At 37.0% G+C, this 20,718-nt stretch overlaps 1 protein-coding gene across 1 annotated transcript in view; it reads right to left on the reverse strand.

Moving 5' to 3' along the window:
- Positions 1-8,563: 8,563 nt before the first annotated feature.
- MND1 (meiotic nuclear divisions 1) overlaps positions 8,564-20,718 on the reverse strand; it is an 82,293-nt gene continuing 70,138 nt past the window's right edge. The window contains exons 7-8 of the mRNA XM_024757483.1: positions 14,704-14,748; positions 8,564-8,811 (exon numbers count right to left, since the gene is read on the reverse strand). Coding sequence (XP_024613251.1) covers positions 8,705-8,811; positions 14,704-14,748 — 152 coding nt within the window. The 3' untranslated portion in view covers positions 8,564-8,704. The remainder of the gene's footprint in view (positions 8,812-14,703; positions 14,749-20,718) is intronic.

Here is a 20,718-nt window from a genome sequence, read left to right on the forward strand (position 1 = left end):
TTCCAGAGGTGGACCCACCCAGGGTCAATTTTATATCTATGGAACTACATGCTAGGAAGTGTGGGTGTAGGCTGGTGTGGCAGTGCTCCTCTACCACATCACCCTAACACCTGTACACTCCTCACCTTGGCTTTCTTTAGTTTTATAATTCCCTGCTTGTGTGTCTGCCTCATTCACTTAACTGGAATCCTTTGAGGCAAGGACTATAGAACTCATTTATCTTCATATCATCAACATCTAATATAATGCCTGGCAAATATGAGATTATTAAATGAATGTTCAAGTGATTTCATAAATAGAGAAAAAGTGACTGTGAGTAGCCTTCAAAAATGACTTAATTTATCTGAACCCTAGGATATTAGAATATTAGGAGAAGAAATGGTATTTTATCCTATCTGGTAATGTGGTCTGATGCAACACTGTGGAGGCGTGTAAAGAAAGATCAGACAGTAGAGAGGAAGAGTGAAGATACTGGGGGAGGGAAAGAGGAGACAAAATGAAGCAGAGCAAGTTCTTGGAGCAACCAGGAGGGAGCTGGGCCTCGGCAACAGTGGAGATGTTAGTCTAAGCAGAAGTATGGGTGTGAAAATAACTGGAGGTAGGGGGTTAGGGAGTTGAGATTATGCCTGAAGAGCTCATATTTAAAAAAAAAAATTTTTTTAAATAAATAGAGAAAATTGAGGAAAGTAGAGTTGAATAGAGAGGCAAATGTTTGAAATAGTTTTAGGGACTGAGAGGAAAAGCTGATTGAAAGTAACAGCTGCTTTATAGCCTTTCTGGAATAAGGCCAGTTATAGCTTTAAGTAAAAGCGTTGATAAGCAATGCTGAGAGTCTATTTGAGGCAGGAGATTATGAAGTTGCAATTCTTTTGTGCCAAATAATATGTGAGGTGCCCTGGCCCTACAGAGATTAAAAATCAACATGCCCTCAAGTAGCTTTTGTCTAGTATGGAGAAGAGTATCTTCAAAATATATTTAGTTCCAACACTACCACCTTACTCTTTAAATGGTTTTATTATAACATAGTTAATATTGCCATATAATATGGCTGTCACTGCTTCTAAATATTGTCTATATGTGAGAAAAGTTAAGCAACCTCTTAGAAACTTTCAGATATGGTTATACAAAATAATTTTCATATCCAGGTACTTTAATCCCTCAAGCTGTGCTATGTCAAATGTTGACACCGTGCTAAAAAAGAAGTTATCTTTCTAAGTGCATTAAGAAAATTGCTGGGCTTCCCTGGTGGCGCAGTGGTTAAGAGTCCGCCTGCCGATGCAGGGGACACGTGTTCGTGCCCCGGTCCGGCGCGGAGCGTCTGGGCCCGTAAGCCATGGCCGCTGAGCCTGCGCGTCTGGAGCCTGTGCTCCGCAACGGGAGAGGCCACAACAGTGAGAGGCCCGCGTAAAAAAAAAAAAAAAAAAAAAAAAAGAAAATTGCTGTCATTGAAAGTATATTTCTATCTGTTAGAAACAAACAAACAGGCCATTTCAGTCCCTGTATATACAAGCTGATTTTATTAGGGTCCTTAAAGGCAAAATATTTGTTCCAGTTGACCTCAGAATCAAACCAAATCTGCTCGGATGGAAACTTGCTAATAAGCAAGTTAAACTCAGTCAGGTGGGTCCCTGGAGCTCACGTAACACAGGAAAAACATGTAAGCAAGAAGTACGTTTACTTAAACATGGTAACAACCACAACTGGACGGAAAAAAATTACACATCTGTTCAATTTAAATGTGTAAAAAGTTCCCACAGTTACTTTTCAAAATGTTATGAGAAACATGATGCCTTCCAAGTCCCGGCTTTCAAAATAATTTGCCCTTTCTGCATCAAATCCAGTCTCCAAACTGGTAAGGTACATTTTAGAGAGGTTTTTCAGAAAGCATTTGGGATTTCACTTCTAAAAGCTAACCTGAAGACACCTGAGTATTAATTACAAATTTTCTTTTTCATTAATAAATTTCAGCTAAAAGGCAATAATTTTTACAAATTTTTTTTTTTTTTTTTTGCGGTACGCGGGCCTCTCACTGCTGTGGCCTCTCCCATTGCAGAGCACAGGCTCCAGACGCGCGGGCTCAGCGGCCATGGCTTACGGGCCCAGCCGCCCCGCAGCGTGTGGGATCTTCCCGGACCGGGGCACAAGCCCGTGTCCCCTGCATCGGCAGGCGGACTCTCAACTACTGTGCCACCAGGGAAGCCCTACAAATCTGTTTTTGATAAAAAGTTCCCAGATAATTTTTTACAAATCTTTTTATAATTCATTTCTGAAAACCCATGGAAAAAGCAATTTAAAAATTCCTCAAAGCTATTACCATTCCACTTCTTTTCTATAAAATCCAGCTTTATCTCATATTTCTTATATTCTTTTTAGAGGATCAGTTCTTCACGAATAGGGACTCTTCTCTTTTATCTTTAGTCAAGGAATTCATCTTTGAAACTCCCATAAATGTGCAAACAGATATTTGGAAATGTTCTTTAGAGGCCAGGTAGTTCCAGTGTTATCAATACAAAAATTGTTTCAGAGCAAATGAAAGAAAACTTGCAAATCATTTTTAAGAAGTTATAAAGCAGAAACTAACATAACATTGTAAAGCAATTATACTCCAATAAAGATGTTTAAAAAAAAAAAAGCAGTTATAACATTGATACCTAAATCTGAAGAGACAGCACATAAAGAAAAAATTAGAGACCAGTATCACTTATGAATATTGATGCAAAAATTCTAAATAAACTATTAAAAATCTCTAATATCACATTAAGGAAATAATTCACCATGACCAAGTAGGTTTTATGCCAGGAATATAGGGATAGTTGAGTGTTAGGAAATATATTAATATCATTCAACTTATTAATAGATTTCAAAAGAAAGATCATATGCTTATCTACATGGATGGAGAAAACTGACAAATTCAACAAGCGTTCCTTATACAAATCCTTGAGAAAACAGGACTAGATTAATACTTCCTTAATATTAACAATTATATATTATAAAAGGCCAGCATTTTACTTAATGCAGAATTACAAAGGCATTCCTACTAAGGTCAGAAGACAGATGTTCTCTATCTCCACTACAGTTTTATGAGTGGTATTAGCCAATGCAATTAGATACGAGAAAACAATTAGAAACATAAGAATTAGAAAAGAAGAATTAAAACTATGTCTATTCATAGAGAATGGATTTGAGGACATGGGGAGGGGGAAGGATAAGCTGGGACAAAGTGAGAGAATGGCATGGACATATATACACTACCAAACGTAAGATAGATAGCTAGTGGGAAGCTGCTGCATAGCATAGGGAGATCAGCTTGGTGCTTCGTGACCACCTAGAGGCGTGGGATAGGGAGGGTGGGAGGGAGACGCAAGAGGGAGGAGATATGTATAGCTGAGTCACTTTGTTATAAAGCAGAAACTAACACACCATTGTAAAGCAATTATACTCAAAGATGTTAAAAAATTAAATTAAATTTAAAAAAATGGAGACCGTTGATAATATCACAAAGCAAAAAAAAAGTTTAAAAAAACCTCACGGGCCCAGCCGCTCCAAGGCATGTGGGATCTTCCCGGACCGGGGCACGAATCCGTGTCCCCTGCATCGGCAGGCGGACTCTCAACCACTGCGCCACCAGGGAAGCCCCCTTTAATTTTGTTTCTTATCTCAGAAGTCTCTTTCAAGAATTATCTATTGGTTAGAGAAGATCTGAAGTTCAGTAATCCCCTTATTTTCCCTTCAGTTTTTAGTTATGTTACATTTACAGCTATTTATTTATTGATATTTATTGATGTTTTTATTTTGGAATAGAAAATAAAGTGTTAATTTTCAAAGATTAAAAAAAACCTATGTTTATTGAAGATGATATGATCTTGGAAAACCTCAAAGAATTAATTATAAAACAAACTCAAACAAAAAAGAACTTAGCAAGATAGCAGCATATAAAGTTAATATGCAAAACCCAATGGCCTTCAGATACATAAATAATGACCAGTTAGAAGATAAGATGGAAGAGAAAACTCCATTTAAAATGGCAACAAAAAAAGATAAAATACTTAAGAAACACTTAAGAAATACAAAAATTTTATATGAAGAAAACTTTATAGTTTTCCGGAAAACTTAGAGTTTGCTGGAAAAACATAAGAGCATGTTTGAGCAAATGGAAAGACATCCCTTGTTCTTGAATAGAATGTTTCATCATCAAGATATCAGGTCTATATTAATTTAAAATTTTAATACAATCTCAATAAAAAAAATAGCACCTGGATTTTTTTTTCTGGAATTTGAAAAGTTGAAACTAAAGTGTGATCTCAAGTCAGTTGTCAACTTGGAGCAAAACTGTGACTTAAGGAAGAAAGCTGTATTTGGCATTCCTCTCAGAAATGAACTCGCCACCACTGAGCCAGTCCTATTCACCTCTAGCAGATTTGCTGCCATGTGGGTTGCTAAATCAGCCAGTTTCCAAAAGAAGCTGGAAATCTCAATTTGCATGTGACCTTTTACATGTGAATATGTTGACAACTAATTTAAATTAAAAATAAAACACCGGTTAGGCAAAATAAAATACATCTCGCAGGTCATATCTAGACCACAGGCGGTCAGTTTTTGGTCTGTTGGAAGTTGGCAAACTTTTTCTGTAAAGCGTCAGATGGTAAATATTTCAGGCTTTGTAGGCTACATACAGCCTCTGTTGCATACTCCTATTTTTACATCATTAAAAATGTGTATAAAAGGCATTCTTAGCTCAAAGGCTGTAAAAAAACAGGCCTTGGATTTGGCGCTCAGGGTGGCAGTTTGCCATTCTTGGTTAATAGAAATCATTAGCCTTGAGATTCAATGAATACTTTCAAAGATAGCCATACTACCTGAACTCTCTTACAAATAATTTTTAAAAAGTCAAGCTGGGATAAACATAATATAAATTCACTGCAGTGGACATCTCGTAATGCAGTACATTTCCCTCCCAATATTCAGGAAGCACATCCTGAAAGGGAGTTTATGTATAATTTTAAGACACCTTCCCCCCATCTGTCACAATGTAACTGCTCTTACAAATGATGCCATATTAGCTGGAAAATGCTTTCTATTTTACTCCAATCATGTTCGCAAAAAAAAAAAAAAGCCCCAGTATTATTGGGTTTACAATTTAGATCTTTCTGCTCAGGAATTATTAGGGTGGTTCTTGCTTCTTGGCTGTCAGCTGTACACATTTCCTTTTCTAATCCCTTAGAATCATGTTTGATAAAGTTTAGGATAATAGCACCTATTTATGAGACAGACCAAGAACTTTATAATCCTATTAGACTAATGATGCGGCAAATATCAGAGGAAAAGTCATATCCAATTCATCCTTATGGATTGCTTTGGTCCTGGCCCAACCTCAGAAGTGACATTTCAGTGATCTGACCTGGCCCTGAACCATTGTGAAACTTACTAGGAAACTGTAAAATCTTTTCTAGAATCCTTTAAAAATAAGACAGGTAGTGAGATTTTAAAAATAACTACATGTGAAGAAGATTGATAAGATGGAAATCAGCTCTCAAATACCTTTTACACTTCACAGTTCATTGAAACGATACTGGGAGTATCAATTATAACATTTACTGAATCAAATTTGATCCTGGATCACTAGTCATTTGACTCTAGGTCTACCTAAGTTGCCCTCAGTCTTCAGATCAATTACAAAACCAACCCAGGACGAAGGATTACTTAGAGTTTGGCTGGACCAATGCCCCTGGGCTTCTTAATCAGTATCTCTAATTACAGGGCAGAGCAAGCTCAAAAGCAGCTCTTCAAGATGAAGAACAGCTGATGTGCTGGAATAGGCAAAAGCCAACTTAGTGAGCCAGCTGTTAACATCACTAAGATTAAATTACATAAACTATGATGAACTATATTACATGAAAAACAATGGTACTGGGCTTCCCTGGTGGCGCGGTGGTTGGGAATCCGCCTGCCGATGCAGGGGGCGCGGGTTCGTGCCCCCGTCCGGGAGGATCCCATGTGCCGCGGAGCGGCTGGGCCCGTGGGCCATGGCCGCTGAGACTGCGCGTCCGGAGCCTGTGCTCCGCAACGGGAGAGGCCGCAGCGGTGAGGGGCCGTACCGCAAAAACAAAAAACAAAAAACAAAACAATGGTACTAAAACTAAAAACTCAACACTCCCTAATTATTTTACATTTTACCATTATCTGTGCTCTTGAGATTTACATCTACTGTATATGCACGGTAGAAATACTATACAACAGTGTGCTACTGAGCATCTTTCCCCAACCCTGCACTGTCACCATGTTGGTAATCTGAAATTGGCTATGCTGGGAGTATTTATACCACACAGATAGGCAAATTCTATAAACCAGGCCCCACTCCACTTTCCAAAGAGTCAGTTTAGTTAAACATCCACCAGCACATTTCTGGCTTAGGAGGATACCACAGCCTCTAAATAGCTCATGAACAGACTCCATCTCAATCATTCTTGTGCTAGACCCATAAAATATTCAAAAAAAATTTTTGAAGTTGTCTAAATATTTATGAAATAGAATCTTTTAAGGGATCACTAGAAATGGATTTCTTTTTGAACATACAACATACCTTCTCTCTGAACAAGGAAGCATCTTTTAATTTTTAAAATTATTTTTGGCCACACTGAGTAGCTTGTGGGATCTTTTTTTTTAATTAATTAATTTTATTTATTCATTTTTTTTTGGGCTGCGTTGGGTTTTCATTGCTGCATGTGGGCTTTCTCTAGTTGAGGCGAGTAGGGGCTACTCTTCGTTGCGGTGTGTGGGCTTCTCACTGTGGTGGCTTCTCTTGTTGCGGAGCACAGGCTCTAGGCGCACAGGCTTCAGTAGTTCTGGCATGCAGGCTCAATAGCTATGGCTCGTGGGCTCTAGAGCACAGGCTCAGCAGTTGTGGTGCGCAGGCTTAGTTGCCCAGCGGCATGTGGGATCTTCCCCGACCAGGGCTCAAACCCGTGTCCCCTGCATTGGAAAGTGGATTCTTAACCACTGCACCACCATGGAAGCCCTAGCTTGTGGGATCCTAGTTCCCCGACTAGGGATCAAACCTGGGCCCCTGGCAGTGAGAGCGCGAAGTCCTAACCACTGGACTGCCAGGGAATTCCCAGAAGCACCTTTTCTAATAAATAGCAAACTGGGTCTGAGAAATCGTGGAATTCCCATTAGTGTATTAGGGAAAGGCTTACGATGGGTTATTTTTATTTTTTGTCCTTTGTCTCTCACCTCAAATACTTTCTCCTGTGAGAAGAGCTATTGCCCGAAGGCAACAAAGACTGGCCTTGAGAACAAACAAAGTTGGACCAATAAGCTCCCCGCCCACATCCAGGAAGTGATTAAGTAGGTCTAGGGCAAGTCCATGCAATACAAAGACCAGATTCACTAACAAACGGCATGAATACCATCTGGGTCATTTCAGACATACGGAGTACCTCATTCAAGTTACTCAAAAGAATATCAAAATTGGACAGTGTGAAAAAAAATTAAGGCATATGTGTAACGGGCATTACACACATTAGTTTTTTTTTAAGGCATTTTTAAAAATTAATTTTATTTATTTAGTTTTGGCTGTGTTGGGTCTTTGCTGCTGTCGCAGGCTTTCTCTAGTTGTGGCAAGCAGGGGCTACTCTTCCTTGTGGTGCAGGCTTCTCATTGTGGTGGCTTCTCTTGTTGCGAAGCACAGGCTCGAGGAACGCAGGCTTCAGTAGTTGCAGCACGCAGGCTCAGTAGTTGTGGCTCGCAGGCTCAGTAGTTGTGGCACGTGGGCTTAGTTGCTCTGTGGCATGTGGGATCTTCCCAGACCAGGGATCGAACCCGTGTCCCCTGCATTGGCAGGCAGATTCTTAACCACTGTGCCACCAGGGAAGCCTCCACACATTAGTTTTGATTTTTCTTTTAAGTTTGTCTTGGAGTGCCTGCAAATACACTAAATGCCTAAGCTGAACCGGAAAAAGATATATACACAGGGCATACATTATTTTTAACCTCCTCTTTTTTAGGTAGTTGAAAAAAAAATCCCTGAACTCTTGCTGGTTATGTGTGCTATACTAACACCACTATATCATCTTATAGAAAGTGCATAAATCAGGACAAAGGGCCACGTGCTTGTTCTTTACAGTAGAAAGGCATCAAACATTCAAAAGAAAGTAGTTTTCATGTCTGAGGAATTACTACCTAACTCCAAGTTTGAGGAACACCAACTTTCTGTATTTTTTCCTGTGGGAAATTTGCAAATATGATGCTATACACTGAAAATCACTCACTCACATTTTTCCACTAAATACTGAGAAATAGTAAAGCAGCCATTAGAGTTTTTAAGGTTATTTCCAAGCATGTATGTATGGGTGTATAGGTATAATACAGCCTTCAAAATTACCCTTAGTTCTTAATATTTAATATTTGAGAGAAACTAAAAAATGTTATCATGTCATGGGCTTTAATCTATAAAAAATTATTGGCAAAACTAACAGGTGGATGACTTTACTTGCATTCTCCTACTCTAATGAGCACTGAGAGAACATGGCTATTATTCTGCTTTTGACTGATCAAAAAGAGTGCAAAACATCTACACTTTATACTTTATTTAAAATTAATAAAACAAACACAGTTATAGGTAAATGAAAATTCAGTACATTTAGCTGGATAATATAAAAGTTTACATATTCACAAGCACATAGCTCCTTCACTGACACCAAACATTTTAATCTATGTAGTCAAAGTCTTCTGGAATTCCAAAATTTTTATCAATTTTATTTTCTTCGAGCCCAAATTTTCTTTTGGCCCAAGATTTTATTGCAAATATGTTATCTATAAAGAAAATTGAGAAATATTTTTGAGAATTGAAAACATAATCACAAAACATTTCAAATATAATTACATTCAGCATTTTTTTTTACTTCTATTACTTTTAGAAGTATCAAAATAAGGAGTTTTCTGTATTTTCAAGAGTAGCAGCAATTAACTTCAGAAGAAAGAAAAGATTTAATGATTATTTTGAATAAACAGATTTCATATTAAAAAATTCAGTAGGGGGCTTCCCTGGTGGCGCAGTGGTTGAGAGTCTGCCTGCCGATGCAGGGGACACGGGTTCGTGCCCCGGTCCGGGAAGATCCCACATGCCGCGGAGCAGCTGGGCCCGTGAGCCATGGTCACTGAGCCTGCGCGTCCGGAGCCTGTGCTCTGCAATGGGAGAGGCCACAGCAGTGAGAGGCCCGTGTACCGCAAAAAAAAAAAAAATTCAGTAAATTAATTGCCACTAAAGAATACCCAACTTAAAGAATAATTCAAAGCCAGGGAGAGGTTAATGGTGCCTCTTCCACATTTCCACAGCAAAGGCAGGATTCTGTTACCTCAGGAATTAGAGTTGCTCCTGTTCCCAAATGGAACCCCCTTCCCTCCCCCACAGAGAGAATGGCTTCCAGACAATCCGGCCAGGGAGAAGGGGTGAGGAGGAAGGAAGGGATTCTCTTAAGACTAAAAGAGGAACAGATATATCCTGAATGTCTTCTAGGGAATTTAAATGCAGTTTACCACTGAAAAGTGTTACATCTATATAAAGGGATTTAACCCAAGGAAATAAATTGTGTACAAAGATTTATGAGCAAATCTTCATCCCAGTGTAACAAAAGAAAAAAATAAAAGCAATCAAAAAATCTAGAAACTATAAATGCTGGAGAGGGTGTGGAGAAAAGGGGACACTCTTGCACTGCTGGTGGGAATGTGAGTTGGTACAGCCACTATGGAGAACAGTATGGAGGTTCCTTAAAAAACTATAAATAGAAAGACCATACGACCCAGCAATCCTACTACTGGGCATATACCCTGAGAAAACCATAATTCAAAAAGAGTCATGTACCAAAATGTTCATTGCAGCTCTATTTACAATAGCCAGGACATGGAAGCAACCTAAGTGCCCATCAACAGATGAATGGATAAAGAAGATGTGGCACAGATATACAATGGAATATTACTCAGCCATAAAAAGAAACGAAATTATTTGTAGTGAGGTGGACGGACCTAGAGTGTCATACAGAGTGAAGTAAGTCAGAAAGAGAAAGACAAATACCGTATGCTAACACATATATATGGAATCTAAGAAAAAAAAATGTCATGAAGAACCTAAGGGTAAGACAGGAGTAAAGACACAGACCTACTAGAGAATGGACTTGAGGATACAGGGAGGGGTAAGGGTAAGCGGTGACAAAGTGAGAGAGTGGCATGGACATATTTACACTACCAAATGTAAAACAGATAGCTAGTGGGAAGCAGCCGCATAGCACAGGGAGATCAGCTCAGTGCTTTGTGACCACCTAGAGGGGTGGGATAGGGAGGGTGCAGGGGAGGGAGACGCAAGAGGGAAGAGATATGGGAACATATGTATATGTATAACTGATTCACTTTGTTATAAAGCAGAAACTAACACACCATTGTAAAGCAATTATACTCCAAGAAAGATGTAAAAAAAAAGCAATCTAAATGTCTAATCAAGTAGAAGGGTGTCAATGCATAGGCAATGAAGGATGCAAGGCAGTACCAACGTGCTCACAATGGCTGCACTGAGGGAATGGGAATGATGGTGAGTTTTCTTTTTTTAATTTTACACATTCTCTTTAATGTACATATACCATCTTTATAATGAATATGTGTTATAAATACAGAAAAGTAATGGTGTACAGTTTTCTGGTTCAGAGTATTCTATAAAACATTAAGCACTGTGTTAGTTGTGATAATGAAATGAAGGGTTAAAGTAGGTTCTTTTGGAGTGTTATTGGCCGAATTATCACCTCCCCCTAATTCATATGTTGTAGTCCTAAACCCCACTACCTCAGAATATGATTGTACTTGGAAATTGGGTCTTTAAAGAGGTGATTAAGTTAAAATGAGCCCACTGGGATGGGCCCTAATCCAATCTAACTGGTGTCCTTACAAGAAAAGGAAATGTGGATACACTGAGACACCAGGGCCAGGCATTGGAAAGACTCTGTCAGGACACAAGGAGAAGAAGCCAAGGAGAGAGAGGCCTCAGGAAAAACCAAGCCTGCCTACACCTTGAGTTTGGACTTCCATCCTCCAGAACTGTGAGAAAATCAATTTCTTTATTTACACCACCTGGTCTGAAGTATATTGTTATGGTACCATTAGGAAATTAATATATGAAGTTCAGTCAGTCTTAAAAATATTGTTTTAGGAAGTTTAATTCCAAGTATCAAATATTGATAACTAAATGTTTGGAACGAAGTTCACTGCTGAGGTGAATACTACTATATCAAATAGAATAATGTTAACAAAATGTCCTCATTTCGTTAAATAAAGAGTTATAGGATATCAACAGATATTAAAATAAATCTTTATGTAATGATCTAAACCAAATCTCTACTTTTCATAAGAACCTAAGAGAGAATACTAATAGCATGAGGTACTCTAGAATAATCTGTTTAATTTGATTAGTGTCTGCACAACCTGTGCAATCTTGACAGTCACAACCAAATACTTATAGAGGACCCATTGCTACGTAAGACAGCTATTAAGTGTATTACAGGTATTCCAGAATATAAAGAGCCTATGCCTTCAAAGTGACACAAGAGTAGAGAGAGAAAAATCAATTTATCACTAAACAATTCCAAAGTGATATGTATGTTAGAGAGAAAAGATCAAGTGTTATGTGTAGAGCTTGTACAATAGGCTCCAAGAATACAGAAAGATTTCCAGAAAACAAGAGGACAGATGCAACGCTGTAGGAGCCTTGGAGGAATGTATTTCAATCCGGGAACAGGAGAGAAGAAAACGAGGCACCATAGTAAGACTAGAGCCTCTGCAGGAAGGAGTTCCTGGTTCATGTGAGGGCAAGAAACCATTTTATTATAAACCTTCAAAGATTAAGAACAAACAAAAGAATAAACAAATAAAAAGCCTCTGTATACAATGCTTAATGGACCAGTTCAAAAAGACTCTGATTAAATATGTCCTTGGGCCACTCAATGTCTGCCTTCAAGACAAAGTCACCCGCAATCTTGATAGTTCATCCCTGTCAACTAATTTTTCTATTATGTGGAAATGTTTATGAAGGGATAAAAAATACTTTTATTTTTAAAGAAACAACCTTAAGACTGGTAGAATTCATATTAATTTATATGGTGGCAAACCCAAGATATATACAGGAATAGGATGGGCAATATCACATGCACGAGTCTATGTTAGAACCTCACAACATCTTTCCCCCCTCACTCATTTAGATGCCTCTCATACAAAGTCATAAAAACTCCACTATCTTAGTTATTAGGCAAGGTTTTATATAATTTGATAAATCACTTTTAAAGTTACCTAATGTCACAAAACATTTAGATACTATATTTCTCGTTATATTTATACCCTGAGGTGACTTCTCATTCTATAAAATTGAAATACTGAATTACTGAACAGTAAGTATGCTCAATTTAAAATACATTTTAGGGACCTTTTCAGTATAAAGAAACCAAATCTTAACTAATAATTATATAACGATCTTCAGTTATAAGTATTATTGATGTTTTCTTTTTGTTTGTTTTGAAAACAGGAAGATTTTCTGAGGTCTAATTCGTTTTAACTCCATGATTTTTTCATAACACTTTTATGTTGGAAGGAGCAAGCTGTAAACTCAAATGGAAATATGTTTTTTGTTTGTTTGTTTTTGCGGTACGCGGGCTTCTCACTGTTGTGGCCTCTCCCGTTGCGGAGCACAGGCTCCGGACACGCAGGCTCACGGGCCCAGCCGCTCCGCGGCATGTGGGATCCCCCTGGACCGGGGCACGAACCCGTGTGCCCTGCATTGGCAGGCGGACTCTCAACCACTGCACCACCAGGGAAGGGAAGCCCCCGGAAATATAGTTCTTAACAGCTGTTTCTACTGTTCTGAAAATATTATCCTTCCCGTGTGATTTAAAAAGTTTCAGGTTCTTTCTCAGCTAATAACACAAGGGAAAAAAAAGTTGTTCACGTTTTTTTAATTACAATTTTTGAAGTTTCTGATCAACTGGAAAACATGAAAGGATTTTTTTAAGAGACAGGGAAAAGGGCAGTATTTGTTTATCAATGTGTCTAATGGTGTGCTAAACGGCTTACAAACTGTTTTATTTAATCCTTCCAAAATGTGAGGTAGATATTATCCACATTGAACAGATGAAGAAGCAGGGTCAGAGAGGTTCAATAAATCACATGGCAAATAAGGAGAACAACCTGGATTCCTTTGAAAGCCAAGTTCCTCCCACTATATACACAGGCTGCCTGTGCCTACTGTTTGCTGAGCTGCTTTGTTAATTAGGGGAAATCATTTTGTGACTCTTGTCTTATTTTTAACCTAAAAATCCACTTGCCTTTTTACTTACTCAAAATTTTATATTTATCAAACCTATATGATATCACTGTATTTATTATTTATTTATACTTTATTGGACACACATTTCATTATTCTCTTTTATTTAATGTTAGTTTGCTGTTTTTACCCTCCTCTGTTCTTATCACTAAAGCATTACACAATTTAGGAAATAACTTTGTAATAAATAAGACTGCAATTTTATAGGGACCAAAGCCCAGTTATATTGATTTTATCAGTGTACTTAATTCTAAAATAGACAAGGAAAAACGATTCTTAAGTTTTCTGTGAAATACAGAGGTCTGGACATGGAATCAGGGAAATCTGGCTCTAATCCCTGTTCTTCCAGTGACTAATCACCTTTGACTTAAGGCAGCTACTTCAAGCTTTCTGCATCTCTGTGTCAATGCAATCTTATCCATGCTGTTCCACGGAAACAGAATAAGTGTAACACATATAAAGGCATTAAAGACTCTTACCAGGATGGAAAGGTTCAATTACCATTATTTCATAATTAAATACTGAAAAAACATCAGTGTAACTTCTAGACAATAATATTATTTATTGTTTTAACAATAATAATCATACTTGTATATAATTCATAACAATCATTATTTATTAATGTTCTTCTAAATTTTAAGACACATAGATAATGCCTCATTAGTTCCCATTTCTTAGTATATACCTGGTATAGACCAGAGGGTGTATCCATTGGCAAATGGATTAATGAGGCATTTACATGAAAGCAGGTACACAGAGAAGACTACCCCGTGTGGTGGGTGAGAGCTTGGACTCTGAAATCTAATTCCTGTTCCACTGCCTAGCACCTGTGTGACTGTGGGTTCCTAGTGGCCTCAGTTTCATCTCTAAAATTAGGGATAATAATCCTATCTACCTCATAAGATTGTTGTGGAGATAAAATGAGAATGCAGCACAGACATGCTTTATAATGCCCGGCTCATAATCAGTCCTTGACAAATGTTTGCAATTATTATTATGAGCAAGAAGACAAATCTTTAGGATTGCATGAAACTCTTAAAAGTTGTATCTTGCATTAATATATAAGAAGGTTAAGTGATTAGCCCAAGTGATTTATCTGGGAAAAGTTACACAAAACTTAAAATAATAATTGGTTTTACAAAAATGCCTTACACTTTACAAAATGACTCATAATAAGATTTTTAAAATTCCTCAAGTAAATGAAATGATTTAAGATATAAAAACTTGATTAATACATACACTTTCAGAAATGCCTTTTCTTGAACTTAACCAGGCACAATAGTTCCTGCATTTCACATCATAGTAAGTGTACAAGAGTTTGACTAGTTTATCAGTGCCACTGTAATACATACCAGTCCATCTGTTAGCAGCTTCTTTGGCCACTTCATTTGCTTGACCTGAAAAAAACCCAACCATATATATACAGATTCATCCTTTTTGGAAAAAAAAGCTCAAATAGTGACACTGTATCTCACAAACCTGCTCAACTTCCCAAGGAAATTTTAGATAGTTGCAGTTATCTTAGTCATGAATAGAAAGTCAATGTGAACAATTTCCCTTTCCTAAATGTCCACTATTATGGTACTTCCTCTTTAAAAACATGTTTAACCGAGATGTTTCTCAAATAATTTACACCAGAAGAAGATAAAATAATTTAAGTTTAATGATAAGCATTTTAGTGTATACATATTAGACAACAATAAACTTGACAATATAATTTTAATGGCCATACAGTAGCCCTGAAGGAGGAAGTATTTACTTTATATTTAATTATACTTCTTGCTATTAAATGTTATCTGTATCTATATGATGTCGTTCAAGTTAATCTACACAGCACATAACAATGCCATGATCACCTGGGCATAAATAGTATTCATAATGATAGCATTTATTTATTTATTGAAATACAAGTTATATACCAAAGAATTCACCATATTAAAGTGTATTATTCAGCGGTTTTTAGTATATTTACAAGGTTGTACAACTATCACCGCTACCTAATTCCAGAACATTCTCATCACCCAAGAGGAAATCCCATACCCATTAGGAGTCACTCCACTTCCCCTTATCCCCAGCCCCTGGAGACCACTTACCTACTTTCTGTCTCTATGGATTTGCCTATTCTGGACATTTCATATAAATGAAATCATATATGTCTGGCTTCTTTTCAATTGGCACAATGTTTTCAAGGTTTGTCAACTGTAGCATGTATAAATACTTCATTCCTTTTTACTGCCAAATAATATTCCATTGTATGGCTACACCACATTTTGCTTAGTCACTCACCAGTTGATGGACATTTGGGCTGTTATTACTAATATGAATAATTTAACAATTTTTGTGTGAACATGTTTTCAATTCTTTTGGGTACATACCTAGGGGTGGAATTGCCAGCTCAAATGGTAACTATACATACAACATTTTGGGGAACAGATAACTTGTTTTCCAAAGTGGCTGCATCAACACACCATTGTAAAGCAATTATACTCCAATAAAGATGTTCAAAAACAAAAAAATGTGGCTGCATCATTTTCACAATCCCACCAGCAATCTAAGAGTTCCAACTTCTCCACATCCCCACCAATAATTATTTTGCCTTCTTTTTATTATAGCCATCCTAATGGGTATCTCATTGTGTTGTGATTTGCATTTCCCTAATGACTAATGATGTTGAGCATCTTTCCATATGCTCATTGCCCATTTGTATATTTTCCTTGGAAAAATGTCTATTCAAATCCTTTGTCTGTGTTTAAATTTTTTTTATTGTTGAGTCATAAGAGTTTTTTTAATGTATATTTTTGATATTGGACACTCGTCAGATACAGGATTTGCAACTATTTTCTCTCATTCTGTGGGTTTTCTTTCCACTTTCTTGACAGTGTACTTTGACACACAAAATTGTTAATTTTGATGAAGTCAAATTTATCCACTTTTTCTTTGGTTGCTTGAGCTTTTGATGTCATATCTAAGAAAACTAGGCTACAGAGACACACATCTATGTTTTTTTCTAAGAGTTTTATAGATTTAGCTCTTACGTTTAGGTCTCTGCTCTACTTGAGTTAATTTTTGTATACAGTGTGAGGTGGGAGGGGGTTGATTCATTTGCATGTGGATAACCAGTTGTGCCCAGCGTCCTTGGTTGAAAACACTATTTTGTTCTGATTGAATGGTCTTGGTACCCTTGCTCAAAACCTTGTTTACTTCTGGACGCTCAATTCCATTTCATTAACCTGTATGTCTATTCTTATACCAGTACCAAATTGCCTTGATTACTCAAGTTTTGTAGTAAGTTTTGAAATTGGGAAATTTGAGTCTTCCAACTTTTTTTTTTCCCCAAGGTTCTTTTGGCTGCTCTGGGTCCCCTGCATTTTCATATGAATTTTAGGACTAATATCAATTTCTGCAGAAAAGAAATTGGAATTTTGGAGGTTTTACAGTTAATCTATAGACCAGTTGGGGGGTACTTCCACCATGACAACATTTAGGTCATTCAATTCATGAACACGGGATGTCTTTCTATTTATATAGGTCTTTAATTTCATTAAATGTTTTTTACTTTTCAGTACAAGTCTTGCACTTCTTTGATTAATTTTACTCCTAAGTATTTTACTCATTTTGATGCTACTGTAAGTGGAATTCTCTCTTAATTTCATTTTCAGGCTGTTTATTGATAGTTTATAAAATACAATCGTTTTTTATATATTGATTTTCTATCTTGCAATCAGCTGATCTCACTTGCGAACTCTAATAGTTGTATTTTGCTGTTGTTGTTTTGTGGATTGTTTAGGGGTATCTATCTATCTAAGATCATGTCAACTGCAAATAGAGATAGTTTTCTTTTTTCCTTTTCAATATGGATGCTTTTTATTTCTCTTTCTTACCTAACTGCCCTGGCTTGAATTTCCAGTGGTGTTGAACAGAAGAGGTGAGAGTGGACATCCTTGGGGAAAGCATACAGCATTTCACCATTCAATGTGCTAGCTGTTCTATTTACAGTAGGCAGGACATGGAAGCAACCTGTCTATTGACAGATGAATGTTTAAAGAAGATGTGGCACATATATACAATGGAATATTACTCAACCATAAAAAGAAACGAAATTGAGTTATTTGCAGTGAGATGGATGGACCTAGAGATTGTCATACAGAGTGAAGTAAGTCAGAAAGAGAAAAATAAATACTGTATGCTAACACATATATATGGAATCTAAAAAAAAAAGGTTCTGAAGAACCTTGGGGCAGGACAGGAATAAAGACGCAGACATAGAGCATGGATTTGGGGACACGAGGAGGGGGAAGGGTAAGCTGGGACGAAGTGAGAGAGTGGCATGGACTTATATACACTACCAAATGTAAAATAGATAGCTAGTGGGAAGCAGCCACATAGCACAGGGAGATCAGCTCTGTACTTTGTGACCAAGATGGGTGGGATAGGGAGGGTGGGAGGGAGATGCAAGAAGGAGGAGATATGGGGATATACGTATATGTATAGCTGATTCACTTTGTTATAAAGCAGAAATTAACACACTATTGTAAAGCAATTATACACCAATAAAGATGTTAAAAAAAAAAGTTAGATGTGCATTTTTTTTTTGGCTGCACCACATGGCACGTGGGATCTTAATTCCCCAACCAGGGATGGAACCTGTGCCCCCCGCATTGGAAGCGCAGAGTCTTAACCACTGGGCCGCCAGGGAAGTCCCAGCTGTGCATTTTTTACAGATACACTTTTTTTGTTTGTTTGTTTTTGTGGTACGCAGGCCTCTCACTGTTATGGCCTCTCCCATTGCGGAGCACAGGCTCTGGACGCACAGGCTCAGCGGCCATGGCTCACGGGCTCAGCCGCTCCGCGGCACGCGGGATCTTCCCAGACCGGGGCACGAACCCATGTCCCCTGCATCGGCAGGCGGACTCTGAACCACTGCGCCACCAGGGAAGCCCACAGATACACTCTTATTAGACTGAGGAAGTTCACTTCTTTTCCCAGTTTGTTGAGTGTTTTTATTACTAAAGGGTGTTGGATTTTATCAAATACTTTGTTTATTGAGACAATTATGTGGGGTTACATCCACGTTTATTCTATAAATAGGTTGCATTAGATTGATTTTTGTACGTTGAACCAACCTTTCATCCCTGAGATAAATGTCACTTAATCAGGGTGTATAATCCTTTTTATATACTGCTGGATTTGATTTGCTAGAACTTTGTTGAGAATACTTACATCTATATCTGTAAGCAATACTTAACTATAGTTTTTTTTTCTTACGAAGTCTTTGGTTTGGGTATCAAGGTAATACTGACTTCAAAGAATGAGTTAGGAAGTGTTCTCTCTTTTCTAATTTTTTTTTAATTGAAAAGTTACTTCTTTAAACTGACAGAATTCACCAGTGTAGACTTGGCTTTTCATTGTAAGAAGTTTTGAATTTCTAACTCAGTCTCTTAAGATGTTATACATCTATTTACAGCATTCATTTCTGCTTGAGATAGTTTTGGTAACTTGTATCCTCCTAGAAATTTGTTCACTTCATATAACTTATCAAATTCATTGACATACCACTGCTCATAGTATTCCTTTATAGTCCTCTTTCTATCTGTAAGGTCAACAATGATCCTTCTAATTCATTCCTGATTTTAGTAATTTGAATCTTCCTTTTTTCCTGGCCAGTCTAGCCAAAGTTTGCCAATTCTGTTGATCTGCTTAAAGAACCAACTTTTGGTTTTATTGACTTTCTCTTGTTTTTCGATTCTCTAGCTCTTTTATTTCTGTTCTAGTCATTTTATTTCCTTTCTTATATCTGCTTTGGGTTTAGTTTGCTCTTCTTTTTCTAGTTTCTTAAGATAGAAGTCTAGGTTTTTGTATTGAAAGTTTTCTCTATTTTTCAACATAGGCATTAAAATATTAATAAATTTCCCACTGAGCAATGCCTTCATTGCACCCAATAAGTTTTTGTATGTTTTCATTTTCACTATCTCATAGTATATCCTAATTTCCCTTGTGATTTTGTTTGAGCCATCCCTTTTGGGAGTGTGTTGATTAATTTCAACATATTTGTGAATTTCCCAAATTTCCTTCCGTAATTTATCTCATAACATTCCACTCTCATCAGAAAACATACTTTGTATTATCAATCCATTTAAATTTATTGGGACTTAAGCTTAATATGTGGTCTACCTTGAAAAATATTTCATGTGCACTTGAGAAGAACGTGTCCCCTGCTGTTGTTGAATGTTCTATAGAGATTTAGTTGGTTTGTAGCATTAAGTCTTCTAATTTCTTGCTTATGTTCCATCTTGCTATTCCATTCTTTATTCAAAATGGAGTATTTAAATTTTAAACTATTATTGTTGAATTGTCTATCCCTTCAATTCTTTTGGTTTTTGCTTATGTATTTTGGTTCTCTATTGTTAAGTGTATATATGTTTGTAATTGTCATATCTTCTTGAAGAGATGATCCTTTTATCATTACAATTATAAACTGTACTTGTCTCTAGTAACAATTTTTGTCTTAAAATCTATTTTCTCTGGTATTAGTTTAACCACTCTAGCTCGCTTTTGGTTATTGTTTTCATGGAATATCTTTTTCCAGCTTTTACTTTTACCATATTTGTGTCCTTGAGTCAAATGTGACTCTTCTGTAGATAATATATAGTTTATGTGTTTTTAAAGTATTCTGCCAATCCCTGCCTTCTAATTGGAGAGTTTAATCCATTTACATTTAATACAATTACTGACAAAGTAGGATTTACATCTGCCATTTGCTATTTATTTTCTATAAGTCATATGAATTTTTGTTCCTCAATTCTTCCACAGTTGCTTCATTTTATGTCAAACATATTTTAGTGTATCAGTTTAATTCCCTTATTTCTTTTACCAAATATTTTGGGGATGTTTTCTTAGTGATTGCCCTGGGGATTACTATTAACATCTTAATTAGAATGACCAATAGTACACAAAAGTTTTGCTCCTATGTAGCTCCATTCCCCTCCCCACTTTTATGCTGTTATTGTCACAAAATATATTTTATACATTGTGTGCCCAACAACATGTTTATCAGTAGTGCTTTATGCAGCTGTAATTTAAATCAGATAGAACATAACAGATACAAACAAAATTACACACATACTGTCCTTCAGATTTACCTATGTAAATCTATTTTATCGCTTCGTCTTGATCAAGTTACTGTCTAGTGTGCTTTCACTCCAATGAGAAGGACTTCCATTTTTTTTTTTTTAAGGGCAGGTCTGCTAATGACAAACTCTTTCACTTATTTACCTCAGACTATCTTACTTTGCCTTTCATTTTTGAAGGAAAATACTTCTGTATATAGAATTCTCAGTTGACAGTTTTTTCTTGCAGCACTTTGAATA

The sequence above is a fragment of the Neophocaena asiaeorientalis genome, unplaced genomic scaffold (assembly GCF_003031525.2).
Source record: "Neophocaena asiaeorientalis asiaeorientalis breed wild unplaced genomic scaffold, Neophocaena_asiaeorientalis_V1.1 scaffold238, whole genome shotgun sequence".
Lineage (NCBI taxonomy): Eukaryota > Metazoa > Chordata > Mammalia > Artiodactyla > Phocoenidae > Neophocaena > Neophocaena asiaeorientalis.